The sequence below is a fragment of the Pantherophis guttatus genome, chromosome 13 (assembly GCF_059756535.1).
Source record: "Pantherophis guttatus breed Tessera chromosome 13, ASM5975653v1, whole genome shotgun sequence".
Lineage (NCBI taxonomy): Eukaryota > Metazoa > Chordata > Lepidosauria > Squamata > Colubridae > Pantherophis > Pantherophis guttatus.
Genome location: NC_142075.1, coordinates 24,548,146 through 24,574,603, shown reverse-complemented (window position 1 = coordinate 24,574,603; position 26,458 = coordinate 24,548,146). Strand labels below are relative to the sequence as shown.

At 44.3% G+C, this 26,458-nt stretch overlaps 1 protein-coding gene across 2 annotated transcripts in view; it reads right to left on the bottom strand.

Annotated features, from left to right (window-relative positions):
• The window catches only part of ENTREP2 (endosomal transmembrane epsin interactor 2), a 63,975-nt gene that overhangs the window by 1,349 nt on the left and 36,168 nt on the right, over window positions 1-26,458 (bottom strand). Inside the window, exons 3-10 of one of the 2 annotated variants that reach the window (XM_087878300.1) lie at window positions 20,396-20,506; window positions 17,441-17,569; window positions 7,924-8,031; window positions 5,173-5,333; window positions 3,617-3,752; window positions 2,065-2,140; window positions 762-1,208; window positions 60-388 (exon numbers count right to left, since the gene is read on the bottom strand). In XM_087878300.1, the coding sequence (XP_087734426.1) occupies window positions 60-388; window positions 762-1,208; window positions 2,065-2,140; window positions 3,617-3,752; window positions 5,173-5,333; window positions 7,924-8,031; window positions 17,441-17,569; window positions 20,396-20,506 (1,497 nt within the window). Of the gene's footprint in view, window positions 1-59; window positions 389-761; window positions 1,209-2,064; window positions 2,141-3,616; window positions 3,753-5,172; window positions 5,334-7,923; window positions 8,032-17,440; window positions 17,570-20,395; window positions 20,507-26,458 lie in introns of those variants that run through there. The other variant, XM_087878302.1, reaches the window with a different exon arrangement.

Genomic DNA, 26,458 nt, shown 5'->3' with positions numbered 1-26,458 from the left:
TGATTCATCTCTTCTCCACCCATCCTAGTCCCACCAAGTAACTCAGAGAGGCCACTCACCTGATCAATGACGTTGGCGCTAAAGATGGCTTCTTTCATATGCCATTCATCAGACTTGATGACAGACCGGATGCTGTTGACCACGTGACGGACTTCTGGGGTAAAGTTGCAGTTCGAATGTTCCAAAAATTTGGCCACCAGGATCTTAGTGTCCTTGTAGGTCTGCAGGTCCACCAAGGAATGGGGCCGCTCTTTGCAGATGCTCAGGATGACCTTTGGCTTCTGGGAAAGTTCGGCTTTTGGGCGGCCCCTTGGTTTTCCGGTTGGCACAAGTCGATTCCCGGGGTCCTGGCAAGTAGAGGCAGCCACATGAGGACTAGACACAGGAACTAAAAAGGGGGGGGGGAACGGAGGGGAAGAAAAGGAGCTTTAAAATGGTAGCTCAGCTGGACATACACCAAGTGAAGTCACAGTCAGAGTTATTGGACAAAAGGGTTGGGGAAGAGGAATCACAAGCACTGAGCAGAGCTTCTTGAAGTATAAGAAGAACAAACATGTTAAGACAATGAAAAGTCTCTATTCCCAAATGAGTCAACCTGGGCTTTAAGATCTGAAACGTCCTACAAACTCTGCCATCATCATGCTCTATAAACATGGGAGACCGGGCCTTCTTGGTATTGGTGTTGGGATGAGTGATGGTTAGGCAACAGATGGAAACCATGACCAGGAAGAAGCTGCCCTTACTCCTAAAGACTCCCTTACCTTCTGTAGTAGCTGAACAGGACAACGGGTCACTAGTGGATCGGACAATGTTGCAAATGGCGTTTTTCCTTGCCCGCTGTTGGGCCGTCCTCTTGAGGCATCTGTGGGGCAAACTGTTTACAGGCACTGAGCAGTGGGTGCAGGGAGTCTGTGGGGCAGCTGGCTGGCTGAAGACCCCACAGCACATCTTCAGTGGCTTAGATGAGGGAGTGGCTTTGTCTTCTCTGGCCAAGTCCAAACAGTCTCTCTCAGAAACACCAACACTCTCTGAGGAACAGTTTGAGAGCCGGCTATGAGAGCATGTCCTGCTACGAGGCCGGTCCACGGTGGTCTGGCTGTGGCCATTGACCTCATCGTCTGGAGAGTCCGGCAAGCAAGTCTGGGTTAACTTGCGGTTGTTCAGGCTGGAGCAACTTCTGTTTCTTGCCCCTCTTCCTACAAGACCACCTGGGAAGAAATCAGAGATCAGGAAAGGACATCCAGAGAACAAAAATCTTCGGAGGAGTACCTGGGACAATTGGAGAGAGGAACAACTTTGGTGGCCATCTGGGAAGTGCCACCTGACAAGGCTGGGAAAAAAGAGAAATTCCAAACAGGCTATCTCAAGATGCTGACGTTGAGTGAAATGGGCAACAAGAAACAGGGCAATAGTCTTGGTTCCACCACTGAATAACCAGTGATCCCCGGCGCCATAGATTTCACTCATCAACTAATGGCTCTCCTCTACACGAGTGATCTGAACACCTATTCCTGGGCACCCTGCGTTGCCTTGTGGAGATGCTTCTTCTCAAGGAATTCGTAGAAAAACTGGTGGAGCTGGGGTGTCGCATTAAATGCATCATCAGTTTAGAATCATTGCATTCTCACAAGTTCTCCAAATTCAATCCATCCCGAATTCCATTAACCCTTATCTGGTGCCGACTTTGGTTTGAACTTCAGTTGACCTGATTCTTGTCCACAGGCCTAATAAATCTTCTATGTTACAACCTTATGAATGACCCTGATTCTTTGCGCCTGACATTAATTTGGTCAACTAAAGTTGAACACTAAATTGGTGTCAGGTAAGGTTCAACAGAATTCAGGATGAAGTGGGCTTGGAGTGCTTGTTGGAACGCAACAACTCTAAACTGATGATGCACTTAACTCCATCATCCCTACTCGGCCTGCTGGTCTCCTGCAGAATTGGGCTTTGGGGCAGAGGGCCTCTGTGAACGACAACCCATTTCCAAGTAGGTGAGAAACTCTACTCAGAGAGGGTCACAAAAGTTTTCTCAACACTCGCATGGAGAGTAGTGGAAACTACCTTGGCAGTTGAAACCTGTTCCTGCATTTCGCTCTGCCAAGTCGGACTCTGTGATTTGCTGTTCCATATTGGTGACCTGTAAAAAGTTAGGAGAAAAATAAAAAAACTCACCTAGGTTGTCATTCAGTGCATGGACGAAGAGTTTAAAGCAGCTGTTTATTGAAGATAAAGTTTGGGAAGGAAGCCAATCCAACATATCTAGAAATCCCAAAGGTGCTTTTTCCAAAAGGCAACTGGACTTCCTTGGTTCTCTCTTTGAAAACATTTTGCTTCTCACCCAAGAAGCTTCTTCAGTTCTCCTTCTCCTTCTTCTTCAGGAATGGAAGAAGCTTCTTGGATGAGAAGCAAAACGTTTTTAAAGAAAAAACCAAGACATTCCTGTTGCCTTTTGTGGGGGGAGGGCAGGGGTGAAATCCAAAATTTTTCCTTACCGGTTCTGTGGGCGTGGCTTGGTGGGCATGGCAGGGGAAGGATATTGCAAAATCTCCATTCCCACCCCACTCCGGGGGGAAGGATACTGCAAAATCCCCATTCCCTCCCCACTCCTGGGGAAAGGATATTGCAAAATCTCCATTCCCACCCCACTCTGGAGCCAGCCAGAGGTGGCATTTGCCGGTTCTCTGAACTACTCAAAATTTCCGCTACTGGTTCTCCAGAACCTGTCAGAACCTGCTGGATTTCACCCCTGGGGGAGGGGAAGCACCTTTGGGACAACCATGACTTGGTGTGATTGAGAATCTCCACAGACATATCTGGAAAGGGATCTAGAGATAAATTTGGAGCAGAAGAACCATTAAGAGAAGTCAAATGACAAGGAAAGAGGAAAGCATGGGAAAGAAACCCCAAAACCCCAACTGGAGATAAGAGAAGATAAGATGGCACCTCTTTAGCTAATTTATTTAGAGTTAGAAAAATCTCCTAAGCAGCCAATTCCTCCTGCCCTTAAGATGCTTCTGCTTCTGGAAAAGGGAGTTATAAAATCCTAATCCAATAAAACGAAGAGGGAGGCCGGCCGATGAGATTGCCATCCCGGGGTGACCTTTCCCTTCCTGATTGTAACAAAACTTGCCAATTCAACAGGCCTCTTTATGTTCTGCCCCCAAGGAAGAGAGGGGCATTCACAAACTTCATAAATGCAATTATGCACCAGGGAGCCCAAGCAGAACTTGGAATCCAGGAGAGGTGAGATTTGCCCGTTAAAAACTCACACTGTGCAATTTGGAAAGAATACGTAAGAGGCAACGGGCTGAAAATCAAATCTATCTCAAGAAATATCCAAGTGCACAGGACTGAAGCGCCTTCTTTCTTCTTAATATTCTCTTAAATTGAAGTTTCGCCCACATGTTTGGGCTCTGGCAATCTCTGAGGGGAAAAAAGGATGCGCATCGCAAGACTTGTTCTGCTCCTCAACTATCAAGTCTAAACGCATCTCAGAAGATTGAAAACCAGATCCATCTCCATTCAGAGGAAGGACTAGAGATCCCATGGTTTTACTAAGACCTTTCTGAAGTTGGTCTGTGCGCGTGGTCCATTCCCAGCAACGCCCTCTAACCTGGTTAGTTGGAGCTTGTCCGACGACTGCCTCGTAAGGGGGAGGCAGCTCGGCTGGGTAGAGAATCCCAGGGCTGTTGATGGTCACCTCGTATAAGGCGCTGAAGGAAGTGTGTGGAAAGTCCAAGTGGAAAGCCCTAAAGCACAAATGGGGGGGGGGGGGGAGGTTTCAAAATTGTGAAGACAACGGCCCTGTCCGTGCAACTGAAACTCCACCCTATTTTACATGTTCCATGTGCAGCACATTCAAAAATGGGCTGAGCTTCTGATGACGGGAAGATGGCCACCGTCTTGATGTTCCTCATCTTGGTCCCTGAGCAAACCCTCCTGATAAAGAGCTGTTAATAGAGCCACCACACACAATGCTTCAGGGTTTTAAATGCTCAAGCAGTTGGATCGATGAAAAGAACTTCTCCAATTCATCAGGTGTCTTAATTAACCAGGCGGCCAATTAAATATATATAGAGATATTTATTGATTGGCGTCAGAGTTACTGATCCTTAAAGAAGAGCTATGGAGTTCAGGAGCCTAACTTGACTAATTATCTTGCTAATTCCAGTGGGTTTAGGCGTGTCTGTGTCAGAATTCAACAGGAAGGCCTTTATTGGACAGGAAGACATTTTTCTTCTCAAGGGATGTTTGATGCATCATGCATAAAATGAAGAAATGATAGATAGAAAGACAGATAGACGGATGGACAGACAGACATGATAGATAGATAGATAGATAGATAGATAGATAGATAGATAGATAGATAGATACAGTAGATAGATAGACAGATAGATAATAGGTATATGTAGATAGATAGATAGACAGACAGATAGATAGATAGAGGTATATGTAGATAGATAATGATAGATAGATAGATAGATAGATAGATAGATAGATAGATAGATAGACAGATAGATGATAGAGATAGATACTGTAGATACAGAGATAGATAGATAGACAGACAGACACAAAAGATAGCTGGACGGACAGACAGATGGGTGGGCGGATGGATAGATAGATAGATAGATAGATAGATAGATAGATAGATAGATAGATAGATAGATAGATAGATAGATAGATAGATACATGGACAGACAGACAGACAGACAGACTAGATAGGCAGACAGAAGACAGATGGACAGACAGAAGACAGACAGACATGATAGATAGATAACAGATAATTACAATGACAGCCTTCCCAACTAACAACAAAGACCAAATGAATGAAAATATCAATATTTGAGCTATTAGACACCCATAAGTTGTAACTCATGGAAGTCTACCCACTGGATCCACTAACGTTAAGCCTTAACCTGGGTTTGCTTTTGGCTCAGCGGGTTACTCAAAAGCATCTCAAGAACTACTTCATCATTTTCCAAAGCAAAGTATGAAGCCAAAAGCTAAGCAAACTTCTCAAGGTTATGTAGAAACCCAACTAGGATCTGGGAAATAGAACTGAGAAGGGACCTGCTGGCCCCTGCAAGGCAAGTGACGGGGAGATTTCAGCTGAAGTTCAGGGTTCATCTCCCCTGGGAGCGTTGCGTAGGGCAGTGAAAAACGGGTCACCTTTGTGCCTCTGCAGCTGGGGTGCAGGTATATTCCGGTGGGTAATAAGGTGGCGGTGGGATGGGAGGAATAAACTCGTCGAAGTCCAACGTCTGGTGCAGGATAGTCCCGTGAGGAGTCATGCAGTCTGGATTTGCAGAATGAGACCTCTGCGGCAAGAACTGGGTGGCATAAACGAGAGAGATGGAACATTATTATCATAGCCAGCAAATCTACATATTTTTCAAGCAGAGGTTGAAAGAGCAGGTACTCAGAGCAACAATTATAATCATATATTCTTTTTCTTTTTTTTTTTTCTTTTTTTTTGATTTATATGCCGCCCTTCTCCGAAGACTCAGGGCGGCTTACAATGTGCTCAGCAATAGCCTTCATCCTTTTGTATATTTATACAAAGTCAGCTTATTGCCCCCACAACTGGGTCCTCATTTCACCTACCTTAGAAAGGATGGAAGGCTGAGTCAACCTTGAGCCTTTGGCGAGATTCGAACCCTGCAGAATTGCAGGCAGCTGGTCTTAATCAGCTTAATAACAGGGTGCCTTAAGCCCCTGTACTACCAAGGCTCTTCATATATTGGTCAAATAATGGTATCAAAGGGCAGAGGTGGGGTTCAGCAAGTTCTGACCAGTTCTGGCGAACTGGTAGCGGAAATATTGAGTAGTTTGGAGAACCGGTAGTAAAAATTCTAACTGGTCCCACCCCCATCTATTTTCTGCCTCTCAAGTCCCAGCTGATTGGGAGGAAATGGGGATTTTGCAGTAAACCTTCCCCTGGAGTGGGGTGGGAGTGGAGATTTTACAGTATCCTTCCCCTACCATGCCCACCAAGCCACGCCCACAGAACCAGTAATAAACATTTTTGAAACCCACCACTGCCGGGGGTGTGTGTTGTAGGCACCTGAATGCTTTACACAATTTTTCATTTTTTTTGATGCCTGCCCTTTTCCTTAATGTTATACCTGACGAAAACAATCCTTTAACTGCTGAGAAGACTAATTCAAGCTTTTAGTTTTAAAACCTCAAGCATTTTAGGGCTGAATCAGCAGAAGGGATGACATCTAAAATGTTGCTCTATCTGCAGAATAAAGCTTTAGTTGAGGCTCTTTCCTGGTGGGGTAATTATGCGATGCTTTGAGAAAATGCAGGGCCTTCTTGGTGGTGGCACCTGGGCTTTGGAGTTCCAACTGCTTTCTGTTTGGGGATTCATCAGCTAATATCTTTGGGCTCAGGGAATTCAAACGACATTTTAGAAAATTAGCTGAGTGGTTGTTTAGGGGCTGAGCAGCTGTTTTGCTTTCTTCTTTTGCAGTATCAGAGTTATACCATGTTTGCCCTCTTCTTAAATGCAATGTAGAGCACCCTTGTGGATAAAGTGTGGTCCATAAATTTTCACAATAAATGGAATCGTCTCAAAGAGAACACCACGGACTGGCCACGTGCCACCTTAAAAGTGGCCCCTTGTTTCATTTTCACCAAGCAAGGCTGTTAATGTCCTTTCCAGGCAGGGAATTGGAATTCAGCTGCAGTCAAAATAAAATGAGAAGTAATATTTCTTTCCTAGAGGTCTGAAAAATAAGTGTAAACTAATCTTCCCTTGATGCTAGGGTGAATTTGAGGCAAGCTTAGTCAAGACTTTGGCTCCGTTCAAGTCTCCAATTTAGAAGATTGTTTAAACAGCAATTCCAGAAAATCAGAAATGTTGCCCGTCGTTTACGGAATTCATTCAGTCTCCTCAAAAAAAGGAGAGAATTGGGTTCAATTGTGGAACCTGCTGTCAGGAAGCAGAGAAACTGATTTGATGGCTGCAACCATATAAGAACTTACAAAATAGAATTGTTGGGGGTAACAACACGGCTTCTATTTTCCATGTGAAGGAAGGTCTGGAGATGAATGACATGAAGTACAATGGAAAAAAAAAAAGAGACCATCATTGGAACTCTACTGTCCCGATATCTGAAATTCTGTCCTAAAACTTTGAGGAACAAAGCTGAGACATTAAATGCCCACTAAATATATTCATTTTCTCCCCAAAACTTGTTTTAATGTAATGTTTTGGGGTTGACTCAAAAGATCATTGTGGTTGAGGATAAGGTGACCTGGGCATCTGGAGGTCATCAAGTTCTTAGCATTTCTTTGATAGGTTCATATCAAAAATTTTCTGGAAAATCAAAGCAGCAATAGGTACTTTAACCTTCTCCAGATTCTTCATAACAACCTTGTGGGCCCGTTTGGGTGGAGACAGAGAGAGAAAGAAAGAACCGGCGGCTGGTCCATGGTTGATGGTGGGCTTGAACTTCGGTCTTCACAGGCCCACCTAAACATTCTTTATGGTGGTTGGGAAAGAAATGAAACAATGACCTTCAATCCCAAGGTGAAATCCCCTTCCAATCCTTTGACGTGCCTTGCTTTTACCCTCCCCTTGTGGCTTGGCCAGAGGCAGTGGTGGGTTTCAAAATGTTTTACTACTGGTTCTGTGGGTGTGGCTTGTTGGGCGTGGCATAGCTTGGTGGGAGTGGCACGGGAAGGATACTGTAAAATCTCCATTCCCTCCCCACTCCAGACAAAGGTTACTGCAAAATCCCCATTTCCTCCAGATCAGCTGGGACTTGGCAGAGAATAGATGGGGGTGGGGCCAGTCAGAATTTTTACTACCGGCTCTCTGAACTACTCAAAATTTCTGCTACTGGTTCTCCAGAACTGGTCAGAACCTGCTGAAACCCACCTCTGGCCAGAGGATCTGTGTATCTCACTCACCATTTGCAGAACATCGGAGGAGACCATCTGCATGCAGCACATCGCCGTTGCCAACGCACACACAATGGTGGAGATGATATTGAGAGCGCAAACACTAAACAGCAGGTCCTGCGCAGAGAAAGACACACACACAAAGAGAGAGAGAGAGACAGGGAGGGAGGGAGAACGTCACACACAGGGAGGTTGGCTGTTCTTCCTTATCTCAACAAGACAGAGAATGAGTGCTAAAAACACTGTTGGCAGAGTGGATAATAAATGCCAGAAATGGTTATCAGCTTAATACAGCTCTTCATTACAGCCTCTCTAATCACACCTGCAAGGGACCTTTTCTGGGTGGAGAAACCAACCGAGAATCTACCTAGGAAGAGAACACAACAGCGCCATATTTTTGCTTAGCCAATGGTGAGTTTTGGTTGTTGCTTTTTTCCCCCCGGAATCCAGAAGCAAAGATGAGATCTTCTGCAACCAGGCTGAAGGTAGCCAAAGGAGAGAACACAGTGTAAGTGACAGTCAGGTGCATAATAAATGCCACATTATAGTAGAGGTCAGCTTATGATGCATGACACAGTTCTGGAGTCCAGAGATCTTGCTTCAGGAGCAGGAGGATCACAGGTTCAATCCTGATTACAGAAAATCAGAAATTGCATTGTAGGCCAGCCAGAAACAGCATCCCTGAATCAAGAGGGAATCTAGCTGAAGATACGCCCATCTCTTAAGCATCATATTGGAAAGAGCAAATCAGGGCTATTTATCTCACCTCAAGGCCTAATAATACAACATGAAAAATAGGTAAACTAACTCCACCTTGTAACTGTCTAATTAATCGAACGGCAGGGGACGCATCCATCGTGAATCCCCCTGATGTCCGTGAACCAGCTTAGCAAAGGCGGGAAGCAGGCAAAGAATCAGCTGGTTCTGAGTGAGCAGAATTGCATTCCTGGGTCCTTATCATCCTGTATGTGGTAAATTGAACAGCGTCGAAGAGCACGCTTGATAGCGAGAGGATGAGGAATCAATTTTGGTTATCTCGAGTCTTTGCTCTATCAGCATGGTTATGGCAGGGACTCTGACCTTCACGGCGAAGCAGAATTTATACCTCTGACACTCGCTGTTCTTTGCAGGGCCTGAAGTTTGCACAGGGCTTATCCTGAAGTGTCTGGCTGCTGGCTCAATGCGAAAAAGACAAACCGACATGAACATCTCGGAGGGTCGTCCTCGACTTACGACCACAGTTGAGCCCAAAGTTTCTGTGGCTAAGCGAGACCGTTGCAAACAAGTAGCTGTTCCATTCAATGGCCTGATTATTATGCCTCTCTCATGAGCGAAGAAGGTCTGGCCAGGTCAATTCCTGCCCCGTTTTCTCCCATCTGCTGCATGCAGGGTTTAGCTGGAATACGACTGCCCATATTAATTTGGGGTCATATACCTCTGGAAGCATAATTACGAAAGACGCTCTCATAAATGTTCTTCGGGATGCAGAGTGAAATATTTGATCTATGACATGCCTGGCCAGAGAAGGGAATTAACCACATTATATCTAATGGCTTCTGTGCCTAATTCACCACCACTCTCAGTAGGGTTAAATGGCACAAGGCAGGGAAGAGAAGTGTCCAGAAAATTAAAGCCACCCTTAATAAGGTCTCCTCCTTTTTCTTGAGCCTACGAATATTGAATTCACCCTCCTGTCTCTTCCCCAATGAAGAAGGCTCTTCTTCCTTCGTTAAGCCTTCTCTTACAAGACATCGTCTGTCTGAACAGAAGACCATAATGGAAGCTGCAAGACCAGGCAAAGCATTGGCAGCCAAAAATGTATTAAGGCTTCTCAAATGCAGAAAAGGAACTCAGGCTTTCTTTCCTGACATATCAATTGAGACTCCAGATCAGACTGGTGGGGAAGAGAGAAGGAGGTAATGAAGAGAGAAAGAGGAAAAACAGAAAGGGAGAGAAAGAGAGAGTGAGAAGGAGGGAGGAAGAGAAGGAAGGAAGGAAAGAAGGAGGAAGGAAGGAAGGAAGGAAGGAAGGAAGGAAGGAAGGAAGGAAGGAAGGAGGAAGGAAGGAAAAAGGACAAAGAAGGAAGGAAAGAAAGAAAGAAGGAAAGAGATGGATCCTCTTCTATTACTAGATTGGTGGTGTGAATCATCTGCTTAGATGCCAACAAATGATAATTAGAGAAAGCCAGGAAGGCTACATCTGTCAAGAGCTCCAGGTTGGAAGAAGGTTAAAGCAGAACAAGAAGCAACAGATGGAAACTAATCAAGAAGAGAAGCAACCCAGAAACAAGGAGAAATTTCTTAACGGTGAGAACAATTCATCAGTGGAACGTCTTGCCTTCAGAAGTTTTGGGTGCTCCATCCCCAGAGGCTTTTAAGAAGAGACTGGACATTTGCCTGCCATGGTATAAGATCTCCTGCTTGAGCAGGGGGTTGGACTAGAAGACCTCTAAGGCCCTTTGCAACTCTATTATTCTGTTATTCTGCTTTAGGGGGACAAGAGTAGGGAAAAGTCATTACCTTTAGAGAGCTCTGGTTGCCCAAGGTAGGAACAAAAAAGCTGGATGGTGCTGGATCAGCCTGGCTCCTTTCTGGCAAATAAAGAGCCCGGGGGCTGCAGGCAACATGTGACTGCCCTTAACAGCAGCTCTGACCCTTAACAACATCTTAGATGAAGTTCCTCTTTTCTATGCTGGTCACGTCCGAGATGATGGATTTGTTCTAAAGCCCAGTGAGATCTAAGTGAAATTTTCTTCTTGCTTATTGCCTTCTCTGGCGTGACCCAGGCCACCAAAGCCTGCTGATGGCCAGAGTGAAGGATCGCTCCCCTTGGCCCGGGGGCTCTTGATTTGGCTTCCTCATTAGGGCAACTTGGAAGAAATTCATAAATCAGAAGAGCTGGCTAAAACGGCGGGGGGGGGGGGGGAAGGAATCAAACCACTTGGCTGATGCTTTGGGAAATAAAAGCTCAAGGATGAAAATTAAATCGGAGTTGGTGGCTCTTTGCATTGCTTGGAGGGGTTGCAACTTTTCTAAATATTTATTTGTTAAAAATATATGCCACCCATCTCGTTCTGAAAAGTGACTCTGGGCAGCTAATAGTTTTACTAAAGCGGAATTAAATCAACATATGGCCCAGAGATGTTAACCATCACAATACATGGATAAAAACAAGAAGCTAGTTTACTTATTCTAGATCCAGGCTCAGAACCCCCAGATGTGCATTGGTGCAGACCCAAGCTATCCAGCTGTGAAGAAAATTGCTCAGCAGATGCTCGGACACGCTCTTTCTGTACCTACTCAAGGGCCAAAGCAATGTTGATGACATCTCCTCTTTTTAAACTCCTGTTACCATAGAAGCAGGAAAGAGATCATGGTTTTGACTAGCCTTCAGACATTTAATCAGAATCCAACAATTATTTGTGCCTTTTCTCTTTTATAGGCAATTTTCTGAAGTTTCACTACAGAATTTCGTGAATCTTCTTAGGAGTATCCAAGAGAGAGAAAGAGATTAAGGCTTCAGCACCATGGATAGTTCCCCATAATGATTCAAGATTCAGGAGAATCAACCCCAAGATCTGAAGGAGGTGAGAAATCGTGAGCTCTACCTTGACCTGGGAAGCTAAGAAGACATTTGCTTGGTTGCCACTTGGAGGGGAGACTTCTAGGGCTGTAAACTAGACTGGAAATAATCTCCAGGAAGGAGGTAATTACAAATTACTTACAATTACTTCTAGATTGTTGCCAAGAAAATGACAGAATCCTATTCCAGAAGTCATGTTCAACTCAACAAAGACCTTCCTTTGATGACTCAGTCAATACTATCTATCCTTGATAGCTTCTACTCATACATCTAAGGCCTCTGTAAGGACACACCACCTTACACCGGGATCCACAATAGACCACACCATAAAATGCTTCCAGTCTTAGCCTATCTCCTTTGGGCTCAAAGGCTATATTTGGGGAAAATTTGACTAGCACATGGGTAGAAGCCACCAGGGAATTCCAGGGTTCTAGGCCAGACGTGGGAGTCAAGAAAGCTTCCAGAAGAAGCCTGTATCAAACCAGTCCTTGTTTGTTGCCCTGAAATGGTGACCATGCAGCCCTTTTCAATTCTTTTGGCACCTGGCCCTCAAGACGGTTACCAGCCTTATGTTCTAGGATTATGTTACATTAAGATATAGGAAATGCCACCAGGTGGGCTTAAGGGAAGACTCGCCAAAGGAGGTTCTGGAGGCAGAGCCAGCGATGACAAGCCAAGAGCAAAATTTGTCAGAATGTAATAAAAAGCAGCTGTTTCTCCCATCTGTTCTCCTGTTCATCCCACTGCTGATTTTACCGTGCTTAAGGAAATGCAGCTTGGCAGTCTCCCCACACTACGGCACCTCATCCCATCCCACCCCACCCCACCTCACCCCACTCAAGCCAGTCCTTTCCCCACCCCCCACCCCCACCATCCAGAGCTGTGTGTAGGACTAGAGCCCAACAAAGGGAAACCTAAAATTAGCTCGTGGCTTGAAGAGGTTAAACGTTTGCAAGGAGGGCAAGTTATAATTTGGGGGAGGGGGTGGAATCGCAAAGATGTATTTTGCAGCTTGGAAAATTTAAATAGACAGGAGTCTCCGTTTTCGCAGGGCTGTGTTTCGTGAAGCGCTGCCTAAAGTTAATTCAAATCCAATCATCCCGTAACAACTCCTCTGCAGAGAAATGACAACTTAATATTGTGCGTGTGACTGTGGCACGGCTGTTAAATCTGGCTCTGTTTATGCGTGTACACGCCCAGCGTGTCAGCCACTCTATAAAGAGCCGGGCATGCAGTCGGATTCTTTATTCTTACTTCTTCTCAAAGGCAGCTCTTTTAAGATGCCAAGGAAGGAGTAGCCTCTATCATCTTGGGAAAATTACAGTAATTTGCAAACTTCCTTACGTTCGTGACCATTTTTTTCTCTCGATGATTTTTGGGGTGGAGGGTGGGGGATTCGTGCCACTTTAAATGTTCAGAAAAGGTATTTATATCAAAGGTAAATTTAGAAAATTGGAAGCCTTGCTTTCTGGAGCGAAAGCTTGGCGTAATTTCTTTATCGTTGAGAAATTAAAATGGCCCATTTGCAAAACATCCTAGCTGGGCAAGTCATGTCAAGCTGGGCCACAGCTTACTGCTACCATCACCACAGCAGACCTCTCCTCATATCACAACACCAGAAACTTCCTTTTAAACATGTCGAGGAGGGCATTCAGGGAAGCAAGAGAGAGAAATAACTTCAGACATTCACTGCCAGGGATGTTTGGAAGGCCAGTGGTTGAGCTGCTGCTTAGGACAGGGGCAATGAATGTATTTTAAGGGGGTCAGATCCAGAAAGAGTTAAAGTAGCTGATGCCACTCCAGTATTGGGGAGAAACCCAAAACACAGCATAATCAGAAGCTGAAAAGCCAAAATGTGTTTTTAGTTTTAGAGCTATGATGGCACAATGTTTAGAATGCAGAATTGTAGGCTAACTCTGCCCACAGTCTGGAGTTCGATCCTGACTGGCTCAAGGTTGACTCAGCCTTCCATCCTTCCGAGGTCAGTAAAATGAGGACCCAGATTGTTGGGGGCAATAGGCTGACTCTGTAAACTGCTTAGAGAGGGCTGGAAAGCACTGTGAAGCGGTATATAAGTCTAAGTGCTATTAGTTGCAAGATATGGTATTCTCAGCTTCTCCAGTGTAACTCTAGATCAGTGTTTCTCTACCTTGATGATGTGACTTCAGCTCCCAGAATTCCCCACTACTTCATCCCATTTACAGGCTCATGAGAAAGTTGAGATCTATCCGAAGGCATCAGATGCTATGGAGCAATAATGGGAAAAGTTGAATGGTTACCTGTCTTACTGGTGGACTTCCTGGAGCCATCTGAGTAGCTATCTTGGAAAGCAGGATGAGGACTAAATGGGCTTTAGTTTATTCCAACAGGCTCTTAACACTCTCCTAGCCATTACTAAGATCCACAGGAGCTGTCAATCTAAGCATGTCATCTGTCTCTCGATGCAACAGGCCCAAAGAACGCAGTTGGGGAAACATCTCACACAGCTTCCATGCATAACCGATTGGCTTCCAACGAGAAAATAATACGCCTGTCAATTCTGCACACCATGAGCTTTTGAGGGGTTCATTCCAGCAACTTGCCAAGGGCAAAATTAGGGTGTGAAGCAATAAAAAGGCCTTTGGATGATTGGTCAACTTGACAGCGCCATGAGGAAGAGCCTCATTAGCATCTCATCCAAAGTGCAAGTGGGTTTGGGAGATGCGATCTAGGTCGCTTCCTTTCTGCTTGATCGACCTCGGTGACAGAGCTTCCTTGCTCAGATACCTACAATCACCTGATGAAAGGGGATAATGAACAGTAAAAGTCTCTTCACCCATGAAATTGCTCTCCCTGTTCTCTTTTTCCTCGGGAAACTCAAGACCTAGCTTTAGATTACAAATGAGAGTGATCTAACTGGCTAGCATGGCGATGCTTGGTTTTTTTTTATAAGCAAGCCAGACCAACCTTTTGAAACAATCTGCCACGAAATTGATCCTGATCTCCCAAAAAGATTCCTCTCCAACAAAAGAAGCTCTGTTGTTGAGGACTTCTGGGATCTACTCTTGAGACTGAATGGAATTGGGGACATAATAGAATAGAATAGAATAGAATAGAATAGAATAGAATAGAATAGAATAGAATAGAATAGAATAGAATAGAATATTTTTATTGGCCAAGTGAGATTGGACACACAAGGAATTTGTCTTGGTGCATATGCTCTCAGTGTACATAAAAGAACAGTTTTTTCCCGAACGCCATCACTCTGCTAAACAAATAATTCCCTCAACTCTGTCAAACTAGTTACTAAGTCTGCATTACTATTAATCTTCTCATCGTTCCTATCACCCATCTCCTCCCACTTATGACTCTATGACTGTAACCTTGTTTCTGGTATCCTTAAGATTTATATTGATTGTTTCCCTATGACTATCATTAAGTATTGTACTTTATGATTCTTGACGAATGTATCTTTTCTTTTATGAACACCGAGAGAGTATGCACCAAGACAAATTCCTTGTGTGTCCAATCACACTTGGCCAATAAAGAATTCTGTTCTGTTCTATATTTTTTTTGCTCTCCAGTTGGCCTCCATTGGCCTCTTCTAACAAGAGAGAATTTATTCGACCTTCCCTAAAGAGGTCTTCGTCAGATATGTGAGGACTAGAATCCTGAGAAGACCTCTCCTGTGGCACAAGCTGGCTTTTTTCCCTCAGAGCAATCTCAGTCTGAAATAATTTTTCAAGCTTTTGTAGTGGGAAAAATAATGGCAGTTTCGCATTTAAGTTTTAATTTTGCTTAACGCGCAGGAGATTTTGAAAACCAGTCCTTGCTATAATCTAGACACAATGCTTTTTGTGGTTCCTCTGGGGAAGGCTTTTAATAAAACTTTTAAAGCAAGGGGGCATAAATTCCAGAGTTTATCCAATATTTAACAATAGGAAAAGACCCCTTAGGAATTAACAAAGCCAACAGAAGAGCTTTCTTTTATTTCTGCTTTTCTTTATGGCTTTTAGGCAGTGAAAATATGCTTATTGTATTTTTCAATGCCTGTTGGAACTGGAGGGAAAACTCTTTTCAGTCATTGTACCATAATGACGTCTCTCTATAAGGGTTGATTAGAACCAAGAATGCTGAGATAAAGGAGCCCAATCGAGTGCAATATTCTGGCGGGGAAAATGAGATTTTGTCATTTAACAGGGTGTTGCCTCCTTTATCTGCAGGATTTCCAGCTAAAATGCATCTCTAATTAACCGAAGCAGATGCTGAAAACCCTCGGTGGAAAAGCCTCTCTGAGAAGGGTTGTCATCCAAAGGAGAAGCTTTCAGCTTGACAGCCATCTAAGCAAACCTGCTGTCAATTCCCTCTATTCTTTCTAAATGCCACCAGCACAAGGGCGTCATAGAAGACATAAACTACACAAGAGAGCTCTCACAAGGAGAGAATATTCCAGGCCCCGGAAACCAGGCGTCCAGATTTTCTAGACAGGAAGCCCTCGAATTACGGCCACAACTGAGCTCAACATTTCTGTTGCTAAGCGAGACAGTTGTTAAGTGCATCTTGCTCCATCTTTACACCTTTCTTGCCACCGTTGTTAAGAGAATCATGGCAGTGTTTAACACGGTTAAGTGAATCATGGCTTCCCCATTGACGTTGCTTTGTCAGAAGGTCACAAAACGGGATCATGTGACCCTGGGACACTGCAACTGTCATAAATATGAGTCAGTTGCCAAGCGTCTGAATTTTGATCACGTGACCCTGGGGAGGCTGCAATGGTTTGCAAGTGTGAAAAATAGTCATGTCTATCTCAGCATCTATCTCAGCATCTACTTCTGTCCTACTATCGCAGCACCAGTGAGAGTGTCCTGACATACGGCATTCTTGCATAGTCTGGGAGCAGCTCTGTAGCGGACAAAAAAGCTCTACAGAGAGACGTTAAAATTGCCCAGAATATCATCGGGCTCCAGCTACCAGCCCTGGACGACATCTTCGCATCTCGCTGTTTGAGGAAGTTGCATAACATTCTCAGAGACTCTTCCCATCCTGCTTACAATCTTTTTGGACTGTTGCCTTCTGGCAGAAGATGCAGAACAATTAAAACTCGGACCACACGTTTTCTGAATAGTTTTTATCCCAGAGCTATAATTGCACTCATCAATGAACTAAAGGGCTACCATCAGTGAGCTGTTGGACAGCATTACTTGGTCTGTTGTGTGGATGTTTGGGTGGTTTAGGGGTGGGGAATTTGTGGTGGGTGGGAGTGTGTTTGGGGATTGTTATGTGTGTTGGGCCTGGTCTTTGGGTGTTGAGTGAATTTTGTTGTATGGGTATACTGTGTATACACGTACAATGACAATAAAGTTGTTGTTGTTGTTGTTGTTGTTGTTGTTGTTGTTGTTGTTGTTGTTGTTGTTATTATTATTATTATTATTATTATTATTATTATTATTATTATTATGTCACTTTTTTCAGTGCTGTTGTAACTTCAAATGAACCCCAAACAAGCTGTTCTTGTCAAAGAATGTGACAGGGTGGAAATGATGGGTAAAGATACACCTGAATTATGGGTTTGTTTGTGGGATTTGACTTACAACACCACAATTGCTCAGGATGATTGGACTTGAACATCTGGGATGAACTAGCCCAGGGGTAGGCAACCTTAAATACTCAAAGAGCCACAAAGGTCCTAACCTGGAGCCCCCTGTGCAATTCTGGAGCTGACCGGAAGTCCAGTTCCCTCACCATAGAGTCTCCTTCTAGCATGGAGTCCTTTTTCCTCTACCTGTCCTAACTGAAAGCCCTATCAATTGTGAAGCCGACCGGCAACAGGGAGCCGCAGCAGAGGGATGAAAGAGCCACATGCGACTCCAGAGCCACAGGTTGCTGACCCCTCTCCTGGCAGCCGGAAGTTACAACCCAACCACCAGACTTGCTCCTTCCCCAGAAGACAAGCTTGGGGACTTACCTTAAGGGTCAACCTGACCGTGTTGCACTCTTGCAGCGGGTTCAATTTCAACATCTCCCCAAGGCTGCAGCCAGAAGTCTGGTGTTGCAACTCACAGCACACACAGACACTGTCACTGTCAAATTTAATCTGAGGAAGGAACAGAGGGGAGGAGAGGCCATCAGGTTTGATCGAGATCAGGTCAAGACAACATTAACCCTGTTGATGTTCCCGAAATCATTTGAGCAGTCATGACATGAGATCCTTCCTCTGCAGTTGGTTTCCCTCAAAGTAACCATGGCTTGGAAGTTAACCATGGTTAGGATTTGGGGTTTCTTCCTCTTTTAACATTCTCCATTCTATCTTTGCATTCTGGTAAATTGCTCAGATCGTAATCCAGTGTCACAAAAATTGTAGAAATAAGTAAGCGAGTTTTAATGGAAGTGATGAATCCACAAAAGAAATTGAGCTCATCGCTTCCACCCTTGAAAGTCCCAAATGCGATTTGTCTCATCGTGTGATTTTATCCTGCCTCTCAGGGTCTAATCCTGCCCTTAGGGGAGGACAGCTTTATCTGATGTATCTCCTCTTGCAGCTCGTAGAGTTAGGCCATGTATAAATCTTACATATAAATAAACCAATAAGAACAAACATGGTTCTAATCTAGTGGCCGACCTGTTAGATGATGATTTTCTACATTTGTAATGGGGAAGGCATACAATATTTTGCAAGTGGAATAGATAACAACGAAGTTATCCTTCTGAGTAGGGTCTCAACCAGGGGTGAAATCTACTTACCTTCCCAACCGGTTCGGAAGTGCACGCACAGTTAAAACCAGGAAGTAATGACGATCGGGCGGATGGGCGGAGCCTCACGCCGCCATCGCTACAGATTCGGCCGAACCGGGAGCATTTCACCCCTGGTCTCAACCAAAGCTAGGGGGAAGGTGCTGTGTTCAGCCCCAAGCACCTCCTCTTCAAAGGATTAGGGAATTGCCTAATTTATCATCCGGGTTGGCTCTTATTCTTTAAAATCAGCTGTGTATTTGAGGAAGGCCACAATGGCTTACTTTAAAGATACTTAGGCATTACACGAAACCTCTTCCTTCCATGAGCTCTAAAAATGAATAAACCTGACAGAAATACGCCAAATAAGGATGGACACTTATTTGTTTTGTGCATTGAGACCGCAGCTCCTGCCAGCGTTTATGAACAACAAAATGAGATTTGTCTTATTGGCTCCGTTTATTTCCGCGCTTCTATTTTAAGGAGCCACGCACTGATGCAAAGGGAACTGGGGCTTCTGATCTCATTTGGTCCCTGGGAGTAGTTGTTAAAGAGACAAAACACACACACACACACAAGGAGGAAACCGGGTGTGGGGTCAAGAAAGGACATCCCTGGAGATACACCCCAGAGAAAAGCTGAAAACTTTGCCCCGTTTTAAGCCTCTGCAAACAGCAGAAGTCAAAATAACAGAATCACAGAATTGGAAGGGCCCCCGGAGGTCTTCTAGTCCAACAAAGGGCTGTTCAATCTCTTCTAAAAAACCACCTGTGTTGGAGCACCCACAGCTTCTGAAGGGAAGTCGTTCCACTGATTAATTGTTTTACCTGCTAGGAAATTTCTCCGAAAATTGAAAACTTATCAGAAAATTGAGATACACAGTAGTTTAATCATTGGGAAGGAGAAATGTAATATCTTCCTGAGAATTAGCTATCTAAGGAAGTGAATTCAGAAGGCCCTGAAACAAAAGAAATCAGAAGAGGGGAACGCATCTAAAAATTATAGAGGTTCTGTTATGTTCTACATGCTCTATAAAATTGGGACATCCAATTACATACCCCAAAATGGACACTGGTGCTTGGAAGGAGTCCACCCAATGCCAAATCAATGTGAAAAAGCAGGATATTATTAAACCGCTCATGTTAACTAGCACAGTCTGTGAAACACCTCCCTCCATACCATGAAGAGGGGAGCAATCTAGGGCTGTAATATAAATGTGTCAGTGACATAGGTATCTTTCATTAGTATTGCCCTGTTATCTTGGGAAATGAAAGTCAATTGCTCCGAGAACAGCCTTTAATGCCTTGTCTCAAAAGAATAAATAAGGTAGACTGTCAGAAGGATATTAACTTGCCCGGAATGTCCATCCTTCACAGAATAAAGGGAAAATTCATAATTTGAAGATTAAACTCAATCGTAAAGTAAACGGAAGCTCATTTGCAAATTAATTTGGCAGCCCTTCTCTCTCCCCCCCCCTCCTCGGCTGAGTTCCAGATAAATCAGAATTGAAGGTGGTCCATAAAGAGCAGTGAGACTGAACAGAATAATTTCAGAGAAAGAGGGCGAAGAAAGACAAATCAGATGAGGCTAGAAAGATTGATAGATAAGAGCCTCCTTTCAACACTTGAATTCTGCAGATGTAGAAATGTTTGGAAGGCAATGAATTAAAGGGAAAATGGAAAGGAGGTAGAGAAGGTGATCACACAACTAGTGGTTGTTTCAACAATGTTTTAGGGTTCAAGTTTAGAAGGTCAAAGAGTCATCCACAATCAACAGACCTATCACTCTTTCTTGACATCTCTCAACACACCAGCCAAGACATGACTAGGGTTGGTCTAAAGGCAAGATCTTTCATATTCCATACTGAATTTCTAACCTCCCAGGAGTTCTCATTCTGATAGAACAATGTTTCCAAGATAACACTCTTCAGGTATCCTGGGATTTCAAAGCCCAGAATTGAAGGTCAGATGGGAGCTAATGTCTCAACCCTTCTGAAGGAAGCCAGGAAGCCAGATTAACCTCTAAATTCTGAAAGTGAGTGAGCAAAGAGGAATTTGGAGACTTGCATTTTGACCTCTGAAATGTGAACAAGTTTGAATTCCCACTGGAAAATCGGCATGTGTTTTAGCATGTTTTACTTCAAAACAAATCAGTATGCAAAAAAAAGAGAGAGATGATTTGGATTACTCACCAACTGACACCCTTCTAGAGAGTTCACTAGTTGAGCATTTTGACAGGAGAGAATGGAGCCAGCTAAATTCAGCATCACGCAGACTGCTGACAACAGCATGAAAAACGTTATCTGAGGAAGAAGAACTGGATTATTTTATATTGCAATGATCAAGAGCTAAGAAATAAGATATTCACCTAATGAGATTTGGTATCTACTCTGCTTCTATATTCATTGTGTTTTGGACACTACAGAAGATCCTGAAACCATGTTAATATTCAGCTGGGTTCTATCTCCCAGCTTAATCTAGAGTAACCTGGCTCAATAAGTGGCCTTCACATGGTTTGGATACCAACAGCCTTCCAGCAAGTATGTTAATGCTGGTAGAGAATCATAGAATTATAGATCTGGAAGGGATCACAAGAATCATCTGATCTGAAGAGTCCAACAGCGTACCTGATTGCAGAACATTGTTCTAGAGCAGGGGTCTCCAACCTTGGCAATTTTAAGCCTGGAGGACTTCAACTCCCAGTTTTGCTGGCTGGGGAATTCTGGGAGTTGAAGTCCGCCAGGCTTAAAGTTGCCAAGGTTAGAGACCCCTGTTCTAGAGATCTGTAAACTCAACGCCATCCATTTCTCAACTAGTCATAATATTGAACAGATGATTCTAGATAATGCATATAAAAAGCAGCATTTCAACCATGTTCAAAACCCTGCAAGCTGAGAAATCCATGCTCTGGAGGAACAGCAGCTTGCTGACTCTACAGCAGAGGAAACATTTGGCCTTCAAAGGGCTTAGGAAGTACTTGCTTCCTCCAGTAACCACTTTCCAAAGAAGCAGCTGTGTCTTAACCCCCATGACGCCTTGGGCAGTCCATCTGAATAGAAAAGATTGCACTCTTTCCCATCACCTTCTGCCTCCTCCTTGGATCTGGAGACACCGGTTGGGTATTCAACGCAAGACAACAAATTTACATCATGGAAGAAAATGCCTGCATCAGTTAAAGAGCTGGAAAGGAGATCTTTTCTCTGCCTTCCATCATCCAAGGTTGTCCTCTACCCACACAAGTATTGTTCAACCTTGGTAGAAGAGATGATATTCTATCCCCTCAACCAGTATTTCTCAACTTTACGCTGTGCAGATTTCAACTTCCAAAATTCCCTAACTGGCAACAGGAAGTTGAAGTCCACATATCTTCAAGTTGCCAAGGTTGAGAAACACCTACACCAAAGAGAAAATAGATGGGCCAGTAGCCACTGGAGGCCCATCTCTATATCTGAGCTCACTTTTCCACACACGAGAGGAGGAAGTCCCTTGCAGTCCTCGCCAATACACCATCTGTTTCCCCTCCCCCCTTGCATTGGAAATGAATAGTTGCAACTTGATATGCCAGTCACCCTTTCCAACTAGCTCCATTCCCTTAAGTAAGCCATCAAAAGCTGTCTGAGAGCCCACTTCAAGTACTTAAAAACGGATGGGAGCCACGGTGTGATACAGACATTGCTCTGCTTTCCCAAGAGAACCTGGTTTAATTTAGAACATTGCTTCTAATCAGAGGAATGCAATAACAACATTTGCTTAAGTTTCTGAGTTGCTAATATAGCAGCCTCGGGAATAGTTGAAAATGCAAAGAGAATCCTTTCACAGCTCTATCACTCGGGTTCCAGCTGCTATGTCTTTATTTAGAAAGAATCGCATTATTTGGACACACTGGCTCTATCAACACTCTTTGGGGACCTCACATCATGCCTGCCTCCACTGTTCCTGCCTGGAACTTCTCCCAAGAAGGGCGGCTAGATAAATTTGATTCATAAATAAACAAACTTGGAAGATCAGACTTCATGAAGGACAACTCTTAGACCATTATCGCAAGAGTAGCTTTGGTTTCACCAGCATGGCTGCTGTCACAGATCACTTTTAACCTGGCTATTGAGTTCACTCTTATTCTTCCTTTGTTCAATACACTGATTCATAGCACTAAGCAAAGGATGGTCTCCACACAACCTAAACCATGAAAAAAAAAAGCAAGTTAAAGATGACCGCAAACCCAACTGAGGATGTTGTGGAAATGGGCAAATTGGCTCATGGCTCTCACTGAGGTTGAAAAACGTGATTCTACAGATTTATCTTAGCCCAAAAGAGATTTCAGAGCAAAGTCAAGGCCTGGAGCAGGTCAATATTATAGCTACTGTATATAAGTTGAATGATTAAATATTCCTATCCGAATTGCCATTCCTAACCCCAAGTGAATCTATACACGGAAGATCTTGTCCCCTCTTTTTCTTACTATAATTTTTCAGGCACAAATCCTCTCTTTTACATCAGTTTGCAAAAAAAGTTTTGTTCAGATTTAGGAGAAAAAAAAACCCTCCATATAAACATGCACAACTTTTCTAATTTGAAGGCTACAAAACATTCAGCACAAATCATCTGTTTTCCCCCTGTGTTTGTGTAAATGGAATGCTCTCCGACTCCTTTTTTCCCGTTGCAAAACCACACCGTAAAATCCAAGTGCATGCAAGCGACAATGATCCTTGGGGAGTGAGGAAACCATCTCCCCTTCTCTCCCCCACCTCGGACTTGAAAGCCGCTGAAACTTGTCAGATCCTCCCCCGTCCCGAATCGATTCCAAAATCAGAAGAAAGCTTCATTTTCAATTATCTCCATAATGAAAGAAAACAGGTTGAAAGCGTATGGGGGCAAAGAGTGCCAGATGGCTTTGGAAGGAAGGAGAGGAGTGAAGCTTTTATCTGCACATCAAGCGTTGAGTGCCCAGATTCCACAGCCAGGACCGATATGGAAGATGGATCCTTATCAAACGGTCTACCCAAGAACAGAGCAGGAATCTCACCATGATGGCTTGGAGCTGCCTTGAACTTTGACTTAGCAGAGCTTGGGAAAGAAGGATGGAGGCTGAATGAAGGATCCATTCTTCAGGCTCCAATTTGTTACCCAACGGGAGAAGAATCTCACCCAGGTATGAAGTTCTATCCAGCTCTTTGAAGTTGGCCCAAGCTTTTTGGATATTTTGTACCGCCTGCAAATTCCCTGTAGTTTTGCCCACATCACATATGAAAGTGCATCGGAATTAGACTGGTTTGTACTTTCTACAAGATCTACAAGCTTCTCTACAAGACAGGAATTCTGCAACACCTGCTACCCCAAAGCCTTGGATTTTAGCTGCATGATGTGGCCTAGAAGAGGCTACAATGGACTCTATCCTGCCACACTCTAGAGCAGTGGTGTCAAACCCAAAGTCTGCGGGCTGGATCTGGCTTGCGGGGTGCTTAGATCTGGCCTGTGGGGCCACCCTAGAAACAGTGAAGGACCGCCCCGCAGTGCCTCTGCCAGCGAAAATGGAGCTCCCAATCTCCGTTTTTGGCTGGGATGGCCTCCTGTAACCCTCTGCCAGCAAAAATGGAGCTTGGGAGGGCTGCACATTTTGCTGGCAGAGTACTTGGGCTGCCACAGGCACCACCGACACGAGTGATGTCAAGCTGGCCACACCCCGTCCCCCTCCCTCCCAAGGTCAAACACAACCCTGATGCGGTCCTCAATGACACCCCTGTTCTAGAGCACAGAGGGCCTATCACAACAGCTTGGCCCATGGCTTGTGACCTCTGCTGCAGTGCAATTCCTACCTTCAATGCCCACAGAGAGCAGCTGCAAAATACCACAGCAGCACCAAGCACAAAAATGTGCTTTAGGAAAGTTTACTTCTACCACAATGTCCTTTCCCAAAACTGTGATGCACAATCTGGTGGCACTGTTGGCAGATTACAGCTGAAGTGCTTCCATTTTTGTCTATGTTTGATCCAACGAAGGAGGAATTTCCTGGCAGGGAGAACAATTAACCAGAGAAACGACTTGACTCCAGAAGCTGTGGGTGGCTCTATCACTGGTGGTTTTCAAGAAGAGACTGGACAGCCATTTGTCTGAAATGTTACAAGGTCTCCTACTTGAGCAGGGGGTTGGACTAGAAGATCTCCAAAGTCCCTTCCAACTCTGCTATTCTGTTAAATGCCCTTACTTGGTGGTGGTGCCATGGTTCGAATGCAGTACTGCAGGCCATTTCTCCTGACTCTGGGCTGCCTGCAATTCGGCAGTTCGATTCTCACCAAGTCTCAAGGTTGACTCAGCCTTTCATCCTTCCGAGGTCGGTAAAATGAGGACCCAGATTGTTGGGGGCAAGAGGCTGACTTTGTAAACCGCTTAGAGAGGGCTGTAAAAGCACTGTGAAACGGTATATAAGTCTAAGGGCTGTTGCTATGATCTGCTTTGCCACTGGGGGTGGCTGAGATTCTGAAGGTGGCTCTGAGCTCCTTCCTTGAAGAATTTACATTGTTATGATAGGACTCCTCATCGTATTACAAGTCTTAGGATTCCAATTCTTAGGATTTCTAGGTTGATGGCCTCCCTCTTCATATTTGTGCCATAGTTTGGCCATGTGACACAAACTCCAAGCAGGGCTAATGTCCCTGCAAAGAGAAGGCGTGTCTGAAGTGAAGTCCCTACCACTTTGCTGAAATGTGATTGAGCAGATGTGTTTTAATCACCACTCGGGACCAACATCCTCATGCTCATAAACTCCATCTGCAGAAGTAGATAGTACTGGGGAATGTCTCATACCGCAAAATAAATTACACACTTCACATGCCATTAGAGACAACATGTTCCTCGATCATAGCTAAGACTGCGTCATCTGTGTTTCAATCATTTCATCTTGAGAAATAAATCAAGGGGAACTAATGTCAGCCTGCCTCTCCAAGTTATTCACAGGAGTGGGACCACATGGTTAGACATTCGTACCCAAAAACAATCAATGTCAAAACATCTGTTATTCAAATCACATTCTCAACGATACAACCTGCTGATTTTGCCTTCTCCACCATATCGTCTTAATGTCTGCCTTCATGGTTAAATAGGACAGGCTACAAAGCTTGCTCAAGAGTCATTCCCTACTCATCGCTGCCATGATCCTTTCCCGTCTCATCACAGGGTGTGGGCTGTGGGATTTCAGACATGATGATCTCAGGAGGAAAGCTCTGAGGTTGCTCTCCGTGGTTCTGAAATCTAAATCCACTCTGGAGTGGCACAACTTCATTTTTCTTCAGTTGACTCCCTCTTGCCACTTATTGTGCCTTAGCCAGGATCCCAAGTGGAGTTTGATTGATTTAACAACATTGAACACCAAAGTAAATCCATATTAAAAACACAACATCCATATGTAAAACAAAAGGTTAAAAAAATGAAACCCAATGGACTTGCTGTCAAACAAGTCCAAATTCTCTTTTAAAGAGGACAGTTTTCATTATCTTCTGAAAAATAACCAGGACAGAGACACAACTAATCTTGGTTAGCCATCTCTGTTTGGGGAGGGGAGCTACTACCATGAAAGCCAATCTCTGAGCCCCAGCGCCCTAGTTTACTTTCAAGGTGGATATCTGAACCATCTTCTCCCTCCTGGATTATGTAGGTCAGTCAGAACCTACAGAAAGGGGACAGTCCTGAAGATAACAACGGCCCACGCCCTAGAAAAAGCTTTCTAGGTGAGCAACACTTTGGATTGGGTCTTGATGCCGAAAGTTCCTCCAGAACAGGGATTAGTCAGCTCAGTTGTGTAACATCCTACATCAGTTGTAGCTTCCAAGTTGACTTGGAAGGGAGGCCTCAAATGATGCCAAGAACCTTCTGCACTAACCTGCGGGTTCAAGCTGGGTTATACGACAACTTTGTAATGGAGGACAATAGCCACCCGCTACATTCAGGAGGCAGATCTCAATAGCTTGCCCACCAAGCTTTTATCATTCTTCCTGATGTCACCAAAAAGATAACCTATGCAGAAGGATGTGAGGTACAGCCAGCCAGTCCCTTCGAAGATCCCATCCATAATGCATGCCAAGCGATTTAACTGGTGTTCAGAAGTTCAGTGATTATTCCGAGCACATTTCCTGATGCAACTGTGTGTGGCCGCCTTAATATTCTCTTTCATGCATGGCTTCTATGACGATAATCCCCCTCATTGGGAACAGATAGGGTGGAGGGACAAAGAGAGAGGCACCAGACTCCAAAATAAACATGAG